At 38.8% G+C, this 13,286-nt stretch overlaps 2 protein-coding genes across 5 annotated transcripts in view; both read right to left on the bottom strand.

Annotated features, from left to right (window-relative positions):
- Nucleotides 1–179: 179 nt before the first annotated feature.
- On the bottom strand, nt 180–9,915 carry hp1bp3 (heterochromatin protein 1 binding protein 3). 4 transcript variants are annotated; one of them, XM_022761478.1, is made up of 13 exons: nt 9,830–9,915; nt 9,293–9,373; nt 8,542–8,728; nt 7,725–7,787; nt 7,462–7,618; nt 7,222–7,365; nt 7,026–7,085; nt 6,496–6,635; nt 6,045–6,135; nt 4,986–5,145; nt 4,110–4,221; nt 3,480–3,653; nt 180–2,924 (listed from the first exon to the last, which is right to left on the bottom strand). In XM_022761478.1, the coding sequence occupies exons 2-13, from the start codon at nt 9,357–9,359 to the stop codon at nt 2,333–2,335; spliced, it is 1,947 nt and encodes a 648-aa protein (XP_022617199.1). In that variant the 5' UTR covers nt 9,360–9,373; nt 9,830–9,915; the 3' UTR covers nt 180–2,332. The 4 variants fall into 4 exon arrangements, with proteins under 4 accessions (XP_022617199.1, XP_022617200.1, XP_022617198.1 ...); XM_022761479.1 differs by lacking the exon at nt 9,830–9,915 and adding an exon at nt 9,553–9,599; XM_022761477.1 differs by lacking the exon at nt 9,830–9,915 and adding an exon at nt 9,496–9,567.
- Nucleotides 9,916–11,537: 1,622 nt separating this feature from the next.
- Nucleotides 11,538–13,286, bottom strand: part of eif4g3 (eukaryotic translation initiation factor 4 gamma 3) — a 48,402-nt gene continuing 46,653 nt past the window's right edge. Inside the window, exon 35 of the mRNA XM_022761389.1 lies at nt 11,538–12,973. Within this exon, the coding sequence (XP_022617110.1) occupies nt 12,792–12,973 (182 nt within the window). The 3' untranslated portion in view covers nt 11,538–12,791. The remainder of the gene's footprint in view (nt 12,974–13,286) is intronic.

The raw sequence follows: 13,286 nt of genomic DNA, 5'->3' as shown, positions 1-13,286 counted from the left end.
GAGGATAACGTGTTGAATCACTTCCCTCCCAATGCTGCTCCCTCTATCCAGACATTCCTGCTCGTTGCGCAATTCATCCCGCTGACACCACACGCCCAGCGGTGGAAGAAGTAGGCCTACTCAGATACGGTTTTATAATCATTATTTTTAAGCAAAAGTACCAATATAATCATGTAAAATACTTTATTTCAAGTCGTGCATTCAAAATCCTACTTAAAAGTATTACAAGTAGCCTAAAAGCAAGTAGGGACATACCCTCCGACTTAATAGCAAGTTGGTAAAAACATAAAATTGTGGCAGTTTTATGTTAAGACAGCACAACATGACATATTGTAATTTTGTGTTTTTGTTTTTTAAAGCGAACAAAAATTTGTCATTTCAATGAACAAGTGACTATTTGTCAAACAAACAGTAGATAGTTTTACACTCATTTGTAAGTTAAAAAAACTACAAGAATGTATAGTGTACAATTAAATATCTAAGGTGTATTGATGCAAGCATTATGTGAAAATGAAGATGAGTTAAACAGAAATTTTTCAGAATAGTTGAACTTATCCCCACTCTGTGTGATGCCACCCATTCTAGCTGAAACGTTCATTAAATTTGAACCATCACTGTGTAAAAACTATGAATGCGATTTCAAAGTTGAGTACAACCAAAAATTAATGAAAGTTTCCAAACATTTTGACCTTTGAATGGAGTTTCTGCCTTAAAGTATAAATGACAACTGGCATTTTTGAACATTGTCCGTTCATCTTAATGGGAAAAAATGTCAGAAAAAACTGAAATATTTTGGCAAGTATGAAAAAGATCAAAAAAATGAATACATCCGATAATGTCCTAATTGAGCTGAACATAATCTGAATGGAGTTTGAAGCATCTAGCAGATAGGAGTCAAAAAAATGTTGTAATAAAGAATTTTTGAACCTGAGAACATATAATGGGATTGCATTTGCAACAACCCCACCTAAACATGCAAGGCTATTATGATGTCTCTGTTGTTTGTCTAAACAAAGTTGGAAAAAAAACAAATACTCCACCTAAACAACAGTCCAGCTTCTGAAGATTGAACCTGAGAACTCAAACTGAAAGGACTTTCATTGTTACATATGGTTTGGACAGTAATGCAACACATTCCTATACATTACAGACTGTTATTGTGTGAACTTCCAGGAAGTGAAATAGTTAAATCTGGTGAATCACTTAAATCTTTCAGTTAATCATTTAAAAATCCTGTTGTCGCAGCACCCCCCACAGTTGGGAAGAGCAGTTCTCTGTAGAATGATTAAACCCATATATTCTCTTGTGCTAATTATCAAGTTAAAAAAGTACTTAAACTTCTTTCTGTTCTGGAATCATGAAGAATGTGTTGTATTGTATATGTTTACCCACTATATTAAATGACTAAATTATCAGCAAGTTTACAAATATAGCCATTTTATTAATGACTTGGAAAAAAAGCTTAACAACACAAGGAATACATGCATGCAGGGTATGTATGAGCTATTATCCTTCTTTTTCTTATTCACAACACACATTTCTTACAGTTTTGTACTCAATTACAACTGTGAAGCAATAAAATCGATTCATGTATATGCCTTTTTACACACATATCAAAAAATGACTTTTTACCCAATCTGCCTCATTTTGAAATGAATACCAACATAGTGTTTTGTCCTCTGTTGAGTCCTCGACCTGGCACCAGCAGGACTAAACAAATAAGTCATGGACAAATATGGATAACAATTCAAATTCTGATGCAGTGCTGTGTGGCCAAAAAATGTGTCCAGGACACAGAAACAACAACCTTAAAATCTGTGTTTTATAAAATATCATTAGTATCCGTTTAAACATTTTAACCCACATTTCAACTTAAAATGGAAATTTCAACCCTCCAAAACACTGATATCTCACTTCAGATGATATTAGGAATGTGTGCTGCCAACACCTACAGATTGGATAAGGAAGAGATATAAAAACAGAAGTCACTACATGGCTCTAGTTACAGTATGTGGGATCCTGCTATGGTTTCCAGAGCTGGCAGCTGGTAACACATCTGTTTTAACGGCAACACTAACTGAGCTTCTCTACACATGGTGATTAAAAAGGAAATTCAGAAACTCTCAATGTACAGTAAACTTAATGTTAGGATAGGATAACGTTCTTATTTTACGATAGAAATAATAAAAAAAAAAAAAAAAAAAAAAAAAAAAAAAACTACTGTCCCATTAAAAAGGGAGAAAACAATGATAAAAAGAGAGAGAGCACTGAAGCAAAGCGGCAGACTGCTGCATATTCAGAGCGGCCCAGTTCGTGGAAGGCACTCCTGGGCTCACCATTTCCCTCTCTTGGACTTACGAGTGGACTGCTTGCTGCTCTTCGCCCCTCTTTTGACTACAGGCCGCTTGGACCCTGCCGGTTTGGCCTGACTGGATCCACTTTTCGCCGCCGACTTTTTGACTGCAGGTTCCTCATTGGACGAGTCTTCAGACTCGGGCTGACTGGATCCACTTTTGGTCACCGACTTTTTAACTGTGGGCTCCGCAGGGGTCGACTCTGTACGTTTAGATCGCTTGGACCCGCTCTTTGGAGTCTCTTTTGTGACTACAGCCTCCTCAGGGGATGACTCTCTGGAAACAGGTCGCTTAGACGCCCTCCTGTTCAGCTTTTTAACTGCTGGCGTTTTGGGCTTTCTCGCAGGAGCTCCTCTCTTTACAGGTGTGGCTTTAGTTGGCGCCTTGGATTCTTTCTTGGAGGATGACTGTTTCTTTCCCAATCTCTTGGCTGAAGACACTGCTTTCTTGGCTGGAGACTTCTTAGCGAGGGCATGTCCCCTGCCTTTAGCTTTTGTCTGACTAGCGGTCCGAGATTTCTTGGTAGGTGGGGGACGGCGCGCCTTGGTTGGAGGCCTCTTCTGATATTTCCTAACAGTAATGTGAACATGCAGCAGTTATTTAAATAGACTGTTACACACACATGTGCGTGCAAGGCTGCTGAAATACTACATCTATGAAAATAAAAACTCCTACAAACTCACTCCAAACTCAACATTTATTTAACTGGACAATATTAGTGCCGGTTACATCTTCATCAGGTTAAAATGGACCATGATCTGTGTGGTTTTAAGGGCTCAATCTTCAAGTCTCTGAGTGATACTTACAACACATGGATTGAACCAGATCCTTTTTCGTTTCAAAACCAAAGCCCCCATCTCACGCCAGGTGGCTGAACGATGTCACGTTTCATTTAAAACTAGAGAAAATCACATTTCTGAGATTTCCTGAGAGTTACAGTGCTACATGATCATTTTAGGACATTTTAATATATATCATTTAGATCTGTGGTTCATAGTCAATGGCGTCACTCAGTCAGGCGTTGCTCTCTTTTTATTAAAGCAGTTACTTAAGTGTATTGATTAATGATGCAGCATTGTATTTTGGAATACTATCCAAATATGAAATTAGAACTTTTATACCCACCTCTTACGGTAGGGAGGGTCGTCCACTGAGTCGTCTTCCTCCTCTTCCGATTCTGACTCTTCTTCTTCCTCGTCAGAGGAGTCAGCCACCCGCCTCCGCTTGGCTGGAGGTGCAGGTTTTGTTGTGTTTTTATTCTGAAGCTCTTTGAACTTGTCTGGGTACAGGATGGTAGGACTAAAGAGAAAAATAATCTTTTTAAAAAAGCCGAGAAGGTGTGTTTTCAAAGCTAGCTACTAACTGATCCATCTGCCCTAAAATATGTAATAGATAAAATATTTTAAAACTATATACTATGGACGCATATTTTATTCACTCAAATGGAAAGGTTTCTTTAAAATACTTTCATATCTCCTTATTATAGACTTAGAATATCTCAATTATTAGATGAAGATTACAATATCCATATCTCATAAACAGAACATGGTCTGTATCTCTGGGTGTCTGTGTTTCAACATGTGTTGCTGACCACCATGGTGTCTTTTTTTGTGGATACTGATGGGAACAAAAACTAGAAATTCTGAGATTTTTAAACATCGAGAAAGAGTGTGATGAAGGGGGGAAAAAAGAAGGTATTCTTAACATTAAATGGTTAATCAATGTAACCCTTTTCTCCAAGTGTAGATGATATACCTGGGGTAGAAAGGGAACGAGAGCTGGTAGGTCCCTGTGAAGCCATGACCAGTGATCTGCTCCATCCATCCTAGGACTTTACACTTCGTCAGGGTCCTCCTCAGATTGGCCACTAAAGAAAAGAATTTGTCTTTTAGTAATTTCATTCTGGATGCACAAACCTTGTTACCCAAATCTTATCATGCAGTGACACTCAAACAATCTAAACAAAAAAAATATGCCTTTTGAGTGAACTGCTGAACCCTGTGGACTAGAAATGTGGATAGAAAAAGTTGGTTTCATCCCTTGCAGAAAATAATAGCTGTGGTCACCCAAAACATCAATCAACTCAATTCAATTCAATCTTTATTAACGTACAGCTTATGGGGTGTCTACAGAAAGAAAACAACAAATTTTCTTACAGCAGAATCCACTTCTTTGTGGTTAATGTTTCACAAAAAAAAAAAAAGAATAAATGCACAATTTCTGCATCAGTGCCCACACTTGACTCCTGCCAGGCTTGTTCGTAGATGTGTGTGTTGGTTTGCATGTATTAAAAGAATGCCTGCTTCCAGCTCTTTCATTGGTAAGAACCGTTTTAATGTTTACTTTAAGGAGGAACCAACTGTTTGACTGATGTGCCCGAGAACCAATCAGTTTTCTCCGACAGGACATCAGACAGGATGTGCGAAAACAAATACAGAGGTGTGGTTTTGCATATACATTCTAACTGGTCCCTATTGGAATCCAATGTAACCAACATGAAGAATAAAACTATACATTTTTTGAGTGATTATTTTGAGTAAATTTACTTTGAAAATGCTTTGCTTGTCCCTCCGAGTCAATCCCATTAAGCAGTCCCATTTAATCATGTAAGCAAGAGAGAGGGAGTCTCACCTAACTGGTACTCTTTTCTGTCCTTGTTGGCGTCTAATAGGTATTTGCGTAGAGTGTTGGTACTGCAGGTTTTAGGTTCATTCATAGCTGTGATGGCGGCTGTGATAGCGTCCTCCAAGGTGCTGCCCTTCAGAAGGACCTGGTTCCCAGTCCGCTTCAACTGTGACAGAATTTTTAGGATATATGGTTCACAGTGCATTCAGACTACAGCAGCTGCAACAACTGCAACAATGATCAACAGAAAAGTAATCAGCAAACATTTTGACATGTTTTAATTAAAACAAGAAAAGAAAAAACTAGACAAATTTGCTGTTTTCAGCTCCTCAAACATGAATATTTTCTTGTTCCCTTAGTCTAGATATTTGAAGACATACTCTTGGATTCTTGAGAAAATGGGACACACATTTTTCACTATTTCCTGACACTTTATTTATCAAACAATTACTCGATAATGAAAAGAACTGTATGTCAAAATTAAGGCTGCAACTAACAGATAGGCAGCCTGTCATTTGCCTCTCACAGAGAGTGTTTTTGCCGCATAGTCTTTTTATTCATGCTCATGTTTTTGTATGAGGGGGGTGGGGGCTGTCATCGTGTTTACTGGCACTTTGAAAAACACTTATTTCCCCCTGGTTTCCATGCTTTACAATGCAATATAGTGCCATATTTAATATTACTGAAAAAGTATAATACAACACAGATGCTCAAGCTGGTAGATTTAACTGACAATGCAGTCCTGTATCTATCCTGGAAATAATGCAGGTCCTTAAGTGGTTCAGTGAGTCCTTCTTGTTGGAAGCTGACCAGACAAAACATTAGCAATTAAAGACAGAAAATAAAATGTATCTTTTTTTTTTTTACTGTTTATAGCTTACAAATGCACAAGTAATGAATGGCTGAGAGCACAACTTGTGCCATAAACCTTGTGCTGCTCATGACAAACACGAAGTCATCTACCACAGTGGCTTTTATCAGACAGAATTTAAAAATTTATGTGCCATCAGTATATGTCACTCATTTTGGAAGGAAAAAAAAAATCAGTGTTATAAAGAGCTTTACCTGGAAAGTCCCTCTGGCTCCTGTCCCAGTGATCTGCTCCAGTTGTCCTTTCTCTACTGCTTTTACCAAAGCTGTTTTTAGGACCTCTGGCCTGAGGATGAACCAGTAAATAAATCATTTATATAATCAATGATTCCAGCTAAACAACTTTACACACCCACTTTTGTAAGTTACCGAGCCTCTGAAATCCAGACCACTGTTAAAACTACAGAGCTGTGTCGTCTTTTAAGTGAAATTTCTACAAACTCATCTTTACTACATTTTTTAAATTTGTTGATAAAGGATTGATTTATCCTCTTTTCTCGAGGAAAGTATTTAAAAAAATATTTGCTTGTATCTATAATATTTCATACTCTTAATTGTTCAATAGTCTTCATATATATATATATATATATATATTTACTGTTGGTAGTATCTGCAATGCTCAGACAGTCATTGGAACACACTGTACCTGTTCTCGATGTTGAGGCTGGGGAAGTGCTGCTCCAGGTATTTCTTGATCAGGTTGTAGGAGGCCTCTTTGGGCTCACAGAGCCGAGTGATGATGAGAGGAAGAGCATCTCCCAGAGACTCCTGCTTCTGAACAGATTTCTAAAACACCACCCATTTACAGACATGACGATTACAACCAAACACATCCCAGTCTCATAGGGAAAAATGGGAGAAGGAAACTTTTGACACTACATCGTTAACATAAGGTCTAGATTTGATTGCACCTATGAAATACTGTACTATGATCTCCTCCTGAAGCTATTCTGGTACTGAGCACAACTTCTGTTCTATCTATTGACTTAGACATTGAGAGGGTATTTGTCTTCTAACAAAGAGATTTCAGTGCTGCACCTTCTCACTTAAAATGCCAATCACTTACTTTTCCTCCTCTGAAAGGCTTGATAAATATGAGCCATGATCTACTGAGATTCAAAAACCCACTAAAATTGCTTGTACATGACTTTGTTTCCTCCCTCTGTTGTAACATACCTTAGACAGGTTGGACTGCTTCCCAATGATGAAGGTTCCTGAAAGGCCTTTACCCTTCAGCTGTGCCAGAGGAAGAGACCACAATGAGAGACAAAGAAACGTCTTTGTTGAAAAAGTATGCTGCTTCTTCCAGATTGGAGACCATGCTTTTATTTATATTCCTACATTAGGTGAAATATAGAGGTACATTAGTTACCTGTTTAATTGTGCCCTTCTCCAAATGTTTCTTCATAGCTTTCTTGATGAGAAACTTCTTCTTGTCAAGCTCCATGCCTGGGTATTTTTTGACGATATATTTCATGACAGACTGGTATGAAACTCCAGACTTGTCATTAGAAGACTGCAACGGACAAGAAATCACAACAAAAAAAAAAGGCAAAAATAAACACATGCCACTGACTGTGAAGAGGGGTGGATACACAAAGTTTGTACACACCGTAATAGCTTCAATGAGGATATTATCCACTTTGTTGTGAGTGCCTGCAAAGTTGGTAACAGGAAGTTTTTTGCTGGCACTGACACTAGCCCACGCAGGAATCGTCCTTTTCACCTTCTTGACTTTGGATTTCTCGTACTTGTAGCCATCTTTCAACCTGTCGCCAAAAGGAGCAAGACACAAGTTCAGTGAAGTGGGTCCATTCTTTAGAAAGCGATATTTCACTGTGATTATTACCACCCTTATCTTTATCACATCCTCACCTTAGTAGGAGAACATAGCAGTGTGTTGCGCACTGTCCAGCCGCGCAGTCCTTGCATTTGTCACTTTGTCCATTTGTCACCGACGGGAAAGACAAAATTAAGTTTCAGAACATCTGTCTTAATGACCACCATGATAATTTGACTCTAACTGAATTTGTATGCTAGTGAACTGTGTGTAGAAGGTGAATGTTTGCTTTGTTGAGGTCTGGGAGAAGAAAAGGAGGAGAAATTACCAAAATTACAAATTATTAACTTGGAAAGCAAGGTTTAATGTCCCTGATACTTCCTCGCCAACAGCTAAATGGAAGGCTTTTTCATGTTTTCTTACGCTACCTGGGTTTCCATAAATACTTTGGATAATCGGTGTGAACTGCCCAAACAATTTGATCACCTACAGCTAAACTGAAGGGCTGTTTTCTAGAATTCAGAAGACATTTTGCTCAGTTTTATTTTTTGAACAAGTGGGAAAACAAAATATTATCTGGACATTATTCTGAAAGATATGTTGCATAGTGGGTAATGCCTCTTTTTGTTTGAGACTAAGCTTTTTTTTTTTTTTGACAACAACGTCCTCTCCTCCTGGGCTCCTCCAAGACTGCGGACAAAGGGACCGGTACATCTGTCTGACAACTATGTAAAGAGGGGATGAATGTGGCTGTGACAGGTCACATCTTTTGGAAATGCAACACTGCAACCATGACAGGAGCAGTCTGCTGTTATCCAGCAGAGGTAAGGATAATATAAACAGATAAAAGTGCTATCAAAGTGAAATATCGCAGTGTTCAGAGTTGCACACTAGCTCTCTGGTGAGACTCACTCTTTCTTCTCTGTCCCCTTCCCTCCCTTCTCCGGCTCGGCTCCTTCATCAGCCTTCTCTCCATTCTCCGAGGGCTCCGTCTCGCCCACACCATCACCCTCGCCCTCCTCCACCTCAGCTGTTGCAGCTGAAGATGCTGCCTGCTCCTCGTCAGCAGAGGGCGACTCCTCTGAGGAAGCTTCAGGCTCTGAGAGGAGACGGTCATTGACATTAAAGTAGGAAAAAAAAATATGTGCGGCTGGCATGTAAAAATAAGGACAACCACAAGATAACCTTTTCTGCACTTTTGCCTTTATTTATAGCTTATAGTGTAGAGAAGCTTATGGTTTTTTATCCAGGCACCTAAACCCCTTGAACCCAAGCTCATGAATGTACAATTAACATAACATCTAAAATAAACTACTATCCATGAAAAATGAGATGCTAGTCAGCTCAAATTCATTAAATCATCTAATTTGGCAAAACCTTGTTTTACATTTACATAAAAAAATAGACATTGGTCTGTAGGTATCATTAAAAATACCAAAGAGGAACATATAACACTGCTGTATTTGATTATATTGCTCAGATCTACAAACTTGTTTCTGGTTGTAAACAAAGTTGTGATGACCACACATCAATACTCTGGACTATACTCAATTTCCAGTCTGTAGGGTATTGCGGTTGGGGTTGTGATGGGGTGAAATCTGTGTCAGAGATGATGTTGCGTTCAGGGGTCTTTAGCTCAGGTCATGGACGACCCCGGCCTTACCTTTTTCTGCAGCAGCGGAGGGGTCCTTCTCCTGGGTTGGAGTCGCTGCTGCTCGGCGTATCGGCATCACACGAGATTTACCTGTATGGCGAAAATAACATGCACATGAACAACACTTTAAGACAACGCTGGTATGGGCCCCGCTCTGAATACTGTATGTGCGTGGTAAAAAAAAAAAAAAACGGTGAGACTGCCAGACCCACTTTCATTCATTGAGGCCCATTATCCTCAAATAGAAGAAAAGGTGAACTTGTGTTTACCAAAACGAAGACCACCTTCAAAACCTTTTCATCCGCCAGCCTTTGCCAAAAAATTTAGATCATTTTTATACGAGCCAGCACACGAGGTGCGGGAAATTGTCGGCAATTTCGCCATTTTGTCTGCTAGTTTACACACAGTGATGGCGTCGCACAAGGCAGATAAAATTCATTTCAGTTTCACGGAGTAAAAACCCACCGGCCTGTGATGTTTTCCAACAACGCATCCGTGCAAATATAGCTTTAGCGCCTAACCAATCAGAATGCGAATGAAACTTACCTCTTACTTGTCGAGAAAAGTGAGATACTTTGGAGTAAATTTCTGCACGATCCTTTATTTAGATTTCTCTGTTTACGAGCCCCGCCCCATTACGATCGTTGGTCACGTCGCAACGTCACGTAGTACGTCGAAGAATTCCCACTGTCATGGCCGCCGATTCCAACCGTTGAAGTCCTTTGTTTTCTCTTTAACATTTAAACTATAAAATTAAACACACGGTAATTTGTGACTTGGTTGGCATTGTCACTGCTGTTGTGTAGCATTGAACGACCGAAGCTAGTGGGAAAGAGGCTGGCTTGATTCACATACAAAAGGTTTTTTTTTTCTCTCAACAGCTTCTAAAACGCTCAAACGTAATACTGAGGTTTTCTGCCCATACTTTGAGTTAACTCGTGGGAGCTATAGTTCTGGGGTGCAAATTTAAAAGAAAATTTAAAAAACAAACATTAAAAAACATTTATAGGTGCTCAAAGTTAACTATTCAGTAAAGAAGTAGACATGGTCTAATTGACATAGAGGACCCCAGGACAAAGATTTGTGTTGGGCTTCTGTTGACACTGGCACTGTTTTCCCAGGCACCCAGACACCAACCAGTACTCCAGAGCAGAAATGATTAGCTGATCAATTCATTGTCAGACAATGATAATCAATCATTCAAGTCATTTTTAAAATGTAAAAATGCAAAACAAACAAACAAACAAAAAAAACTTGTCACAAGTTCACGAGTGTGAATGTTTGCCATGGTCTCAGTTTTCTGAGTGTAAACTCAACATGTTTGTATTTTAATCAACTGTAGTTAATTATTTTCTGGCAATTCAAACACCAAACAATCAAACTTAGCCAGGTTGGTAATCCAGGCTTGAGTAGACTTATATAAAATATAGACAGAAAACTGATTAAAGAAACCCTTCATGGGAAATTACATTGAGAACCGAAAGCTAGTGGCACTAAGGTAACCTAGAAAAGAAACATGAAAACTTTGTAGTTACAGCAGTGGTGGGAGCTCTGCCTGATGCTAACAACCTAATTATTTTGGTTGCTTGACATGAGAAGAAACAACTTTTACTGTTCAGTACAGTGGTAGATACACTTGTAGTGCAGAATATAGACAGAGCATCAGAAACTTGTTTTAGCTTCCTGGAAAGAGAAATAAAACCCCTGATGAATACACACCAAAAACTGAGAGCTCATATCCTAATAAGATGAGTGTTTCATCTACACTTCATTTCAAATTAGTCAACAAAGAAGTAATAAACTATTTTGATAATCGATTAATCGTTACAGTAATTTTTCAAGCAAAAATTGTGAAAGAATACCAAATATTTGCAGATTTCATTTTCTCAAAAGAGAAGATTTGCTGCCTATCTTTGTCGTATGTCACTCTTAACTGAGTATTTCAGGTTTTTGGACTTGGGTGGAACGAAACAAGATATTTGAAGATGTCATCTTCAACTTTTTTCTTTAGATGTTTCATAGATTGAAAATAGTGAAACATGCCTGACCAAATTGCATTTTTGTGTGAAAAGTCAAAACACAAATGATATTGAACAGAAAAGCAGAAAATCCCTCTCTACCAAGAAGCTGAAACCAATTAATGTTTGGCATTTTTGCTTGAAATGATTAACCAATTATCAAAATGGTTGCCAGTAAATTGCCTAAAATGTGTTTTGGGTGATCTGGTAGGCAAGTGACTACACACACTGTAAAATTAATAAAACTGCCTGCCTGACCCCATTGAAACACATCACAACTAGATAAATACACAAAATATACATACACAAATATATACAGTGTGGTAAAAAATAAACAAGGGAAATATACAGCAAAGACCTGCTAAGACACTTCTACAGACATGCCACTGGTGCTTCAGTGACTCAGCAGACAAAAGGATCGAGTGGTACCCATGTAGTGAATCCTGGGCCGGATGCCAGCGGGTCCCTCAGCTGCTTCTCTTGGTCAGATCACTCAGCTCTTCTGAAGAAGCTAAAGTGTTATCCAAAACAGAACAGCTGAAAGACTGCCTCAATTTATTACACGCACACACACACAAATTAAGATGCAGTTGAGCCACCAAAAGCACAAAATCTGGAAACTCACATCTCCAAATACCAACCATCCAAAGAACAAATCATGAGAATCAACTTTTTTTTTTTAAATACCTTTTTGTCTTTAATGTATTTACAAGCATTTAATCTGCTCTGTAGGTCTGAAGTATTACAAGCATTTCATGTTCAGCGACCCTGGCCATTTGCTTTTTAAACTTGCATTTTTGCTCATTTCATTTGAATGTATCTGGTTTGTTCGTCTGCGTTTGTTTTGACAGTTCTGTGGACTGACTTGCATCGCTTCTTGAATGCATACCTCTACCTCTCATGAGGTGTATGTACATATCAACGCAGAGCAAGCCAAGGCTTTCTGGTTATTAGAAGATAACCCTTGACCTCAAACATCATACATGGACAATGTTAACAGTTCCTTTTTATCTCTGCTTCCCCTTCATCCCAAAATAATTTTGTTTTACCCTGTTTTAAACCAAACAGTGTGGAGTCCAGGGAGGCTATTCATTTCACAATTATTATTTTTGTTATTATAATTAATTATATTGTTATTTCTGTTCTGTTGTGAGCATCTGCAAATGTTAAATAACTTTCATATTTGCAGTCCTTAAAAAAATAATAAATTAAAGAGTCCAGAACCTATGTATCTTTTAAGTCTCTTCTTAAAAAGTAACAAAAGAAACGTAAGTTAAAATTTAAAACAAAAATATTTTCTATGTATAATACAGGTATTTAGTGCTTCCGCCGTTGGAATCCAAACTCAAAATGGCGGCATGTTTCAGAACCGTACCGCAGAAAAAAATTCCAGCCGTAAACATGTCGTCCTGCCCACACACGCATTCTGAATGTTTGTTCTGCTGTAAGGATGCAGTTCTACTACGTCATGTCCCCGGGTGTCTCCCTCGTCAATTATCTTCCGACTCCTCCTCCGCCTCCCGCAGCCAAGTGAAGAAGGCTGTAACAGACTTGAGGGCCACACCCTTACCCTGCTGCTCGGCGGGGTCTTTGCTCGTCTCCCACCTGTAGAAAGCATCCTCGGAGATGACGTCCTCATCATACAGACAGTCAAAGAACATCCGGAGAAGGTCTGAAGACAGAGGGACAGAGCAAATACACATCAGTCACCTTTTCAGCACCGTCAGGGATACATGAAATGGAATGATGTTTTGAAACTGAATTCAATCATATTGTTAAGTAAATTATAAAAAAGGGTTTGTTTCAAAAACCATATTTTTCTGTGAGGTGAAATGTGTGCAGCTCATACATGAGGGTCAGTTCAGATAAGAGTCAGATATATGCAGATACTTCGTACAGCAAATAGGTGCTGGTGGGGTTGGACACATGGCAAAGACACACTTCAGTTCTGTATATTAAGTGAACGCAGTGTAGCTTCTCTGTAA

The sequence above is a fragment of the Seriola dumerili genome, unplaced genomic scaffold, assembly GCF_002260705.1.
Source record: "Seriola dumerili isolate Sdu_G_001 unplaced genomic scaffold, Sdu_1.0 BDQW01000409.1, whole genome shotgun sequence".
Lineage (NCBI taxonomy): Eukaryota > Metazoa > Chordata > Actinopteri > Carangiformes > Carangidae > Seriola > Seriola dumerili.
This window is presented reverse-complemented; position numbering and strand designations above follow the sequence as displayed.

Excerpts from the sequence above, each read along its gene's own strand:
- hp1bp3 (XM_022761477.1), bottom strand. Across the intron at positions 7,619-7,724 it reads TGCTATGTTCTCCTACTAAG|GTTGAAAGATGGCTACAAGT; the intron begins GTGAGGATGTGA and ends TTTTGGCGACAG. Across the intron at positions 7,366-7,461 it reads TCCTCATTGAAGCTATTACG|TCTTCTAATGACAAGTCTGG; the intron begins GTGTGTACAAAC and ends TGTCCGTTGCAG.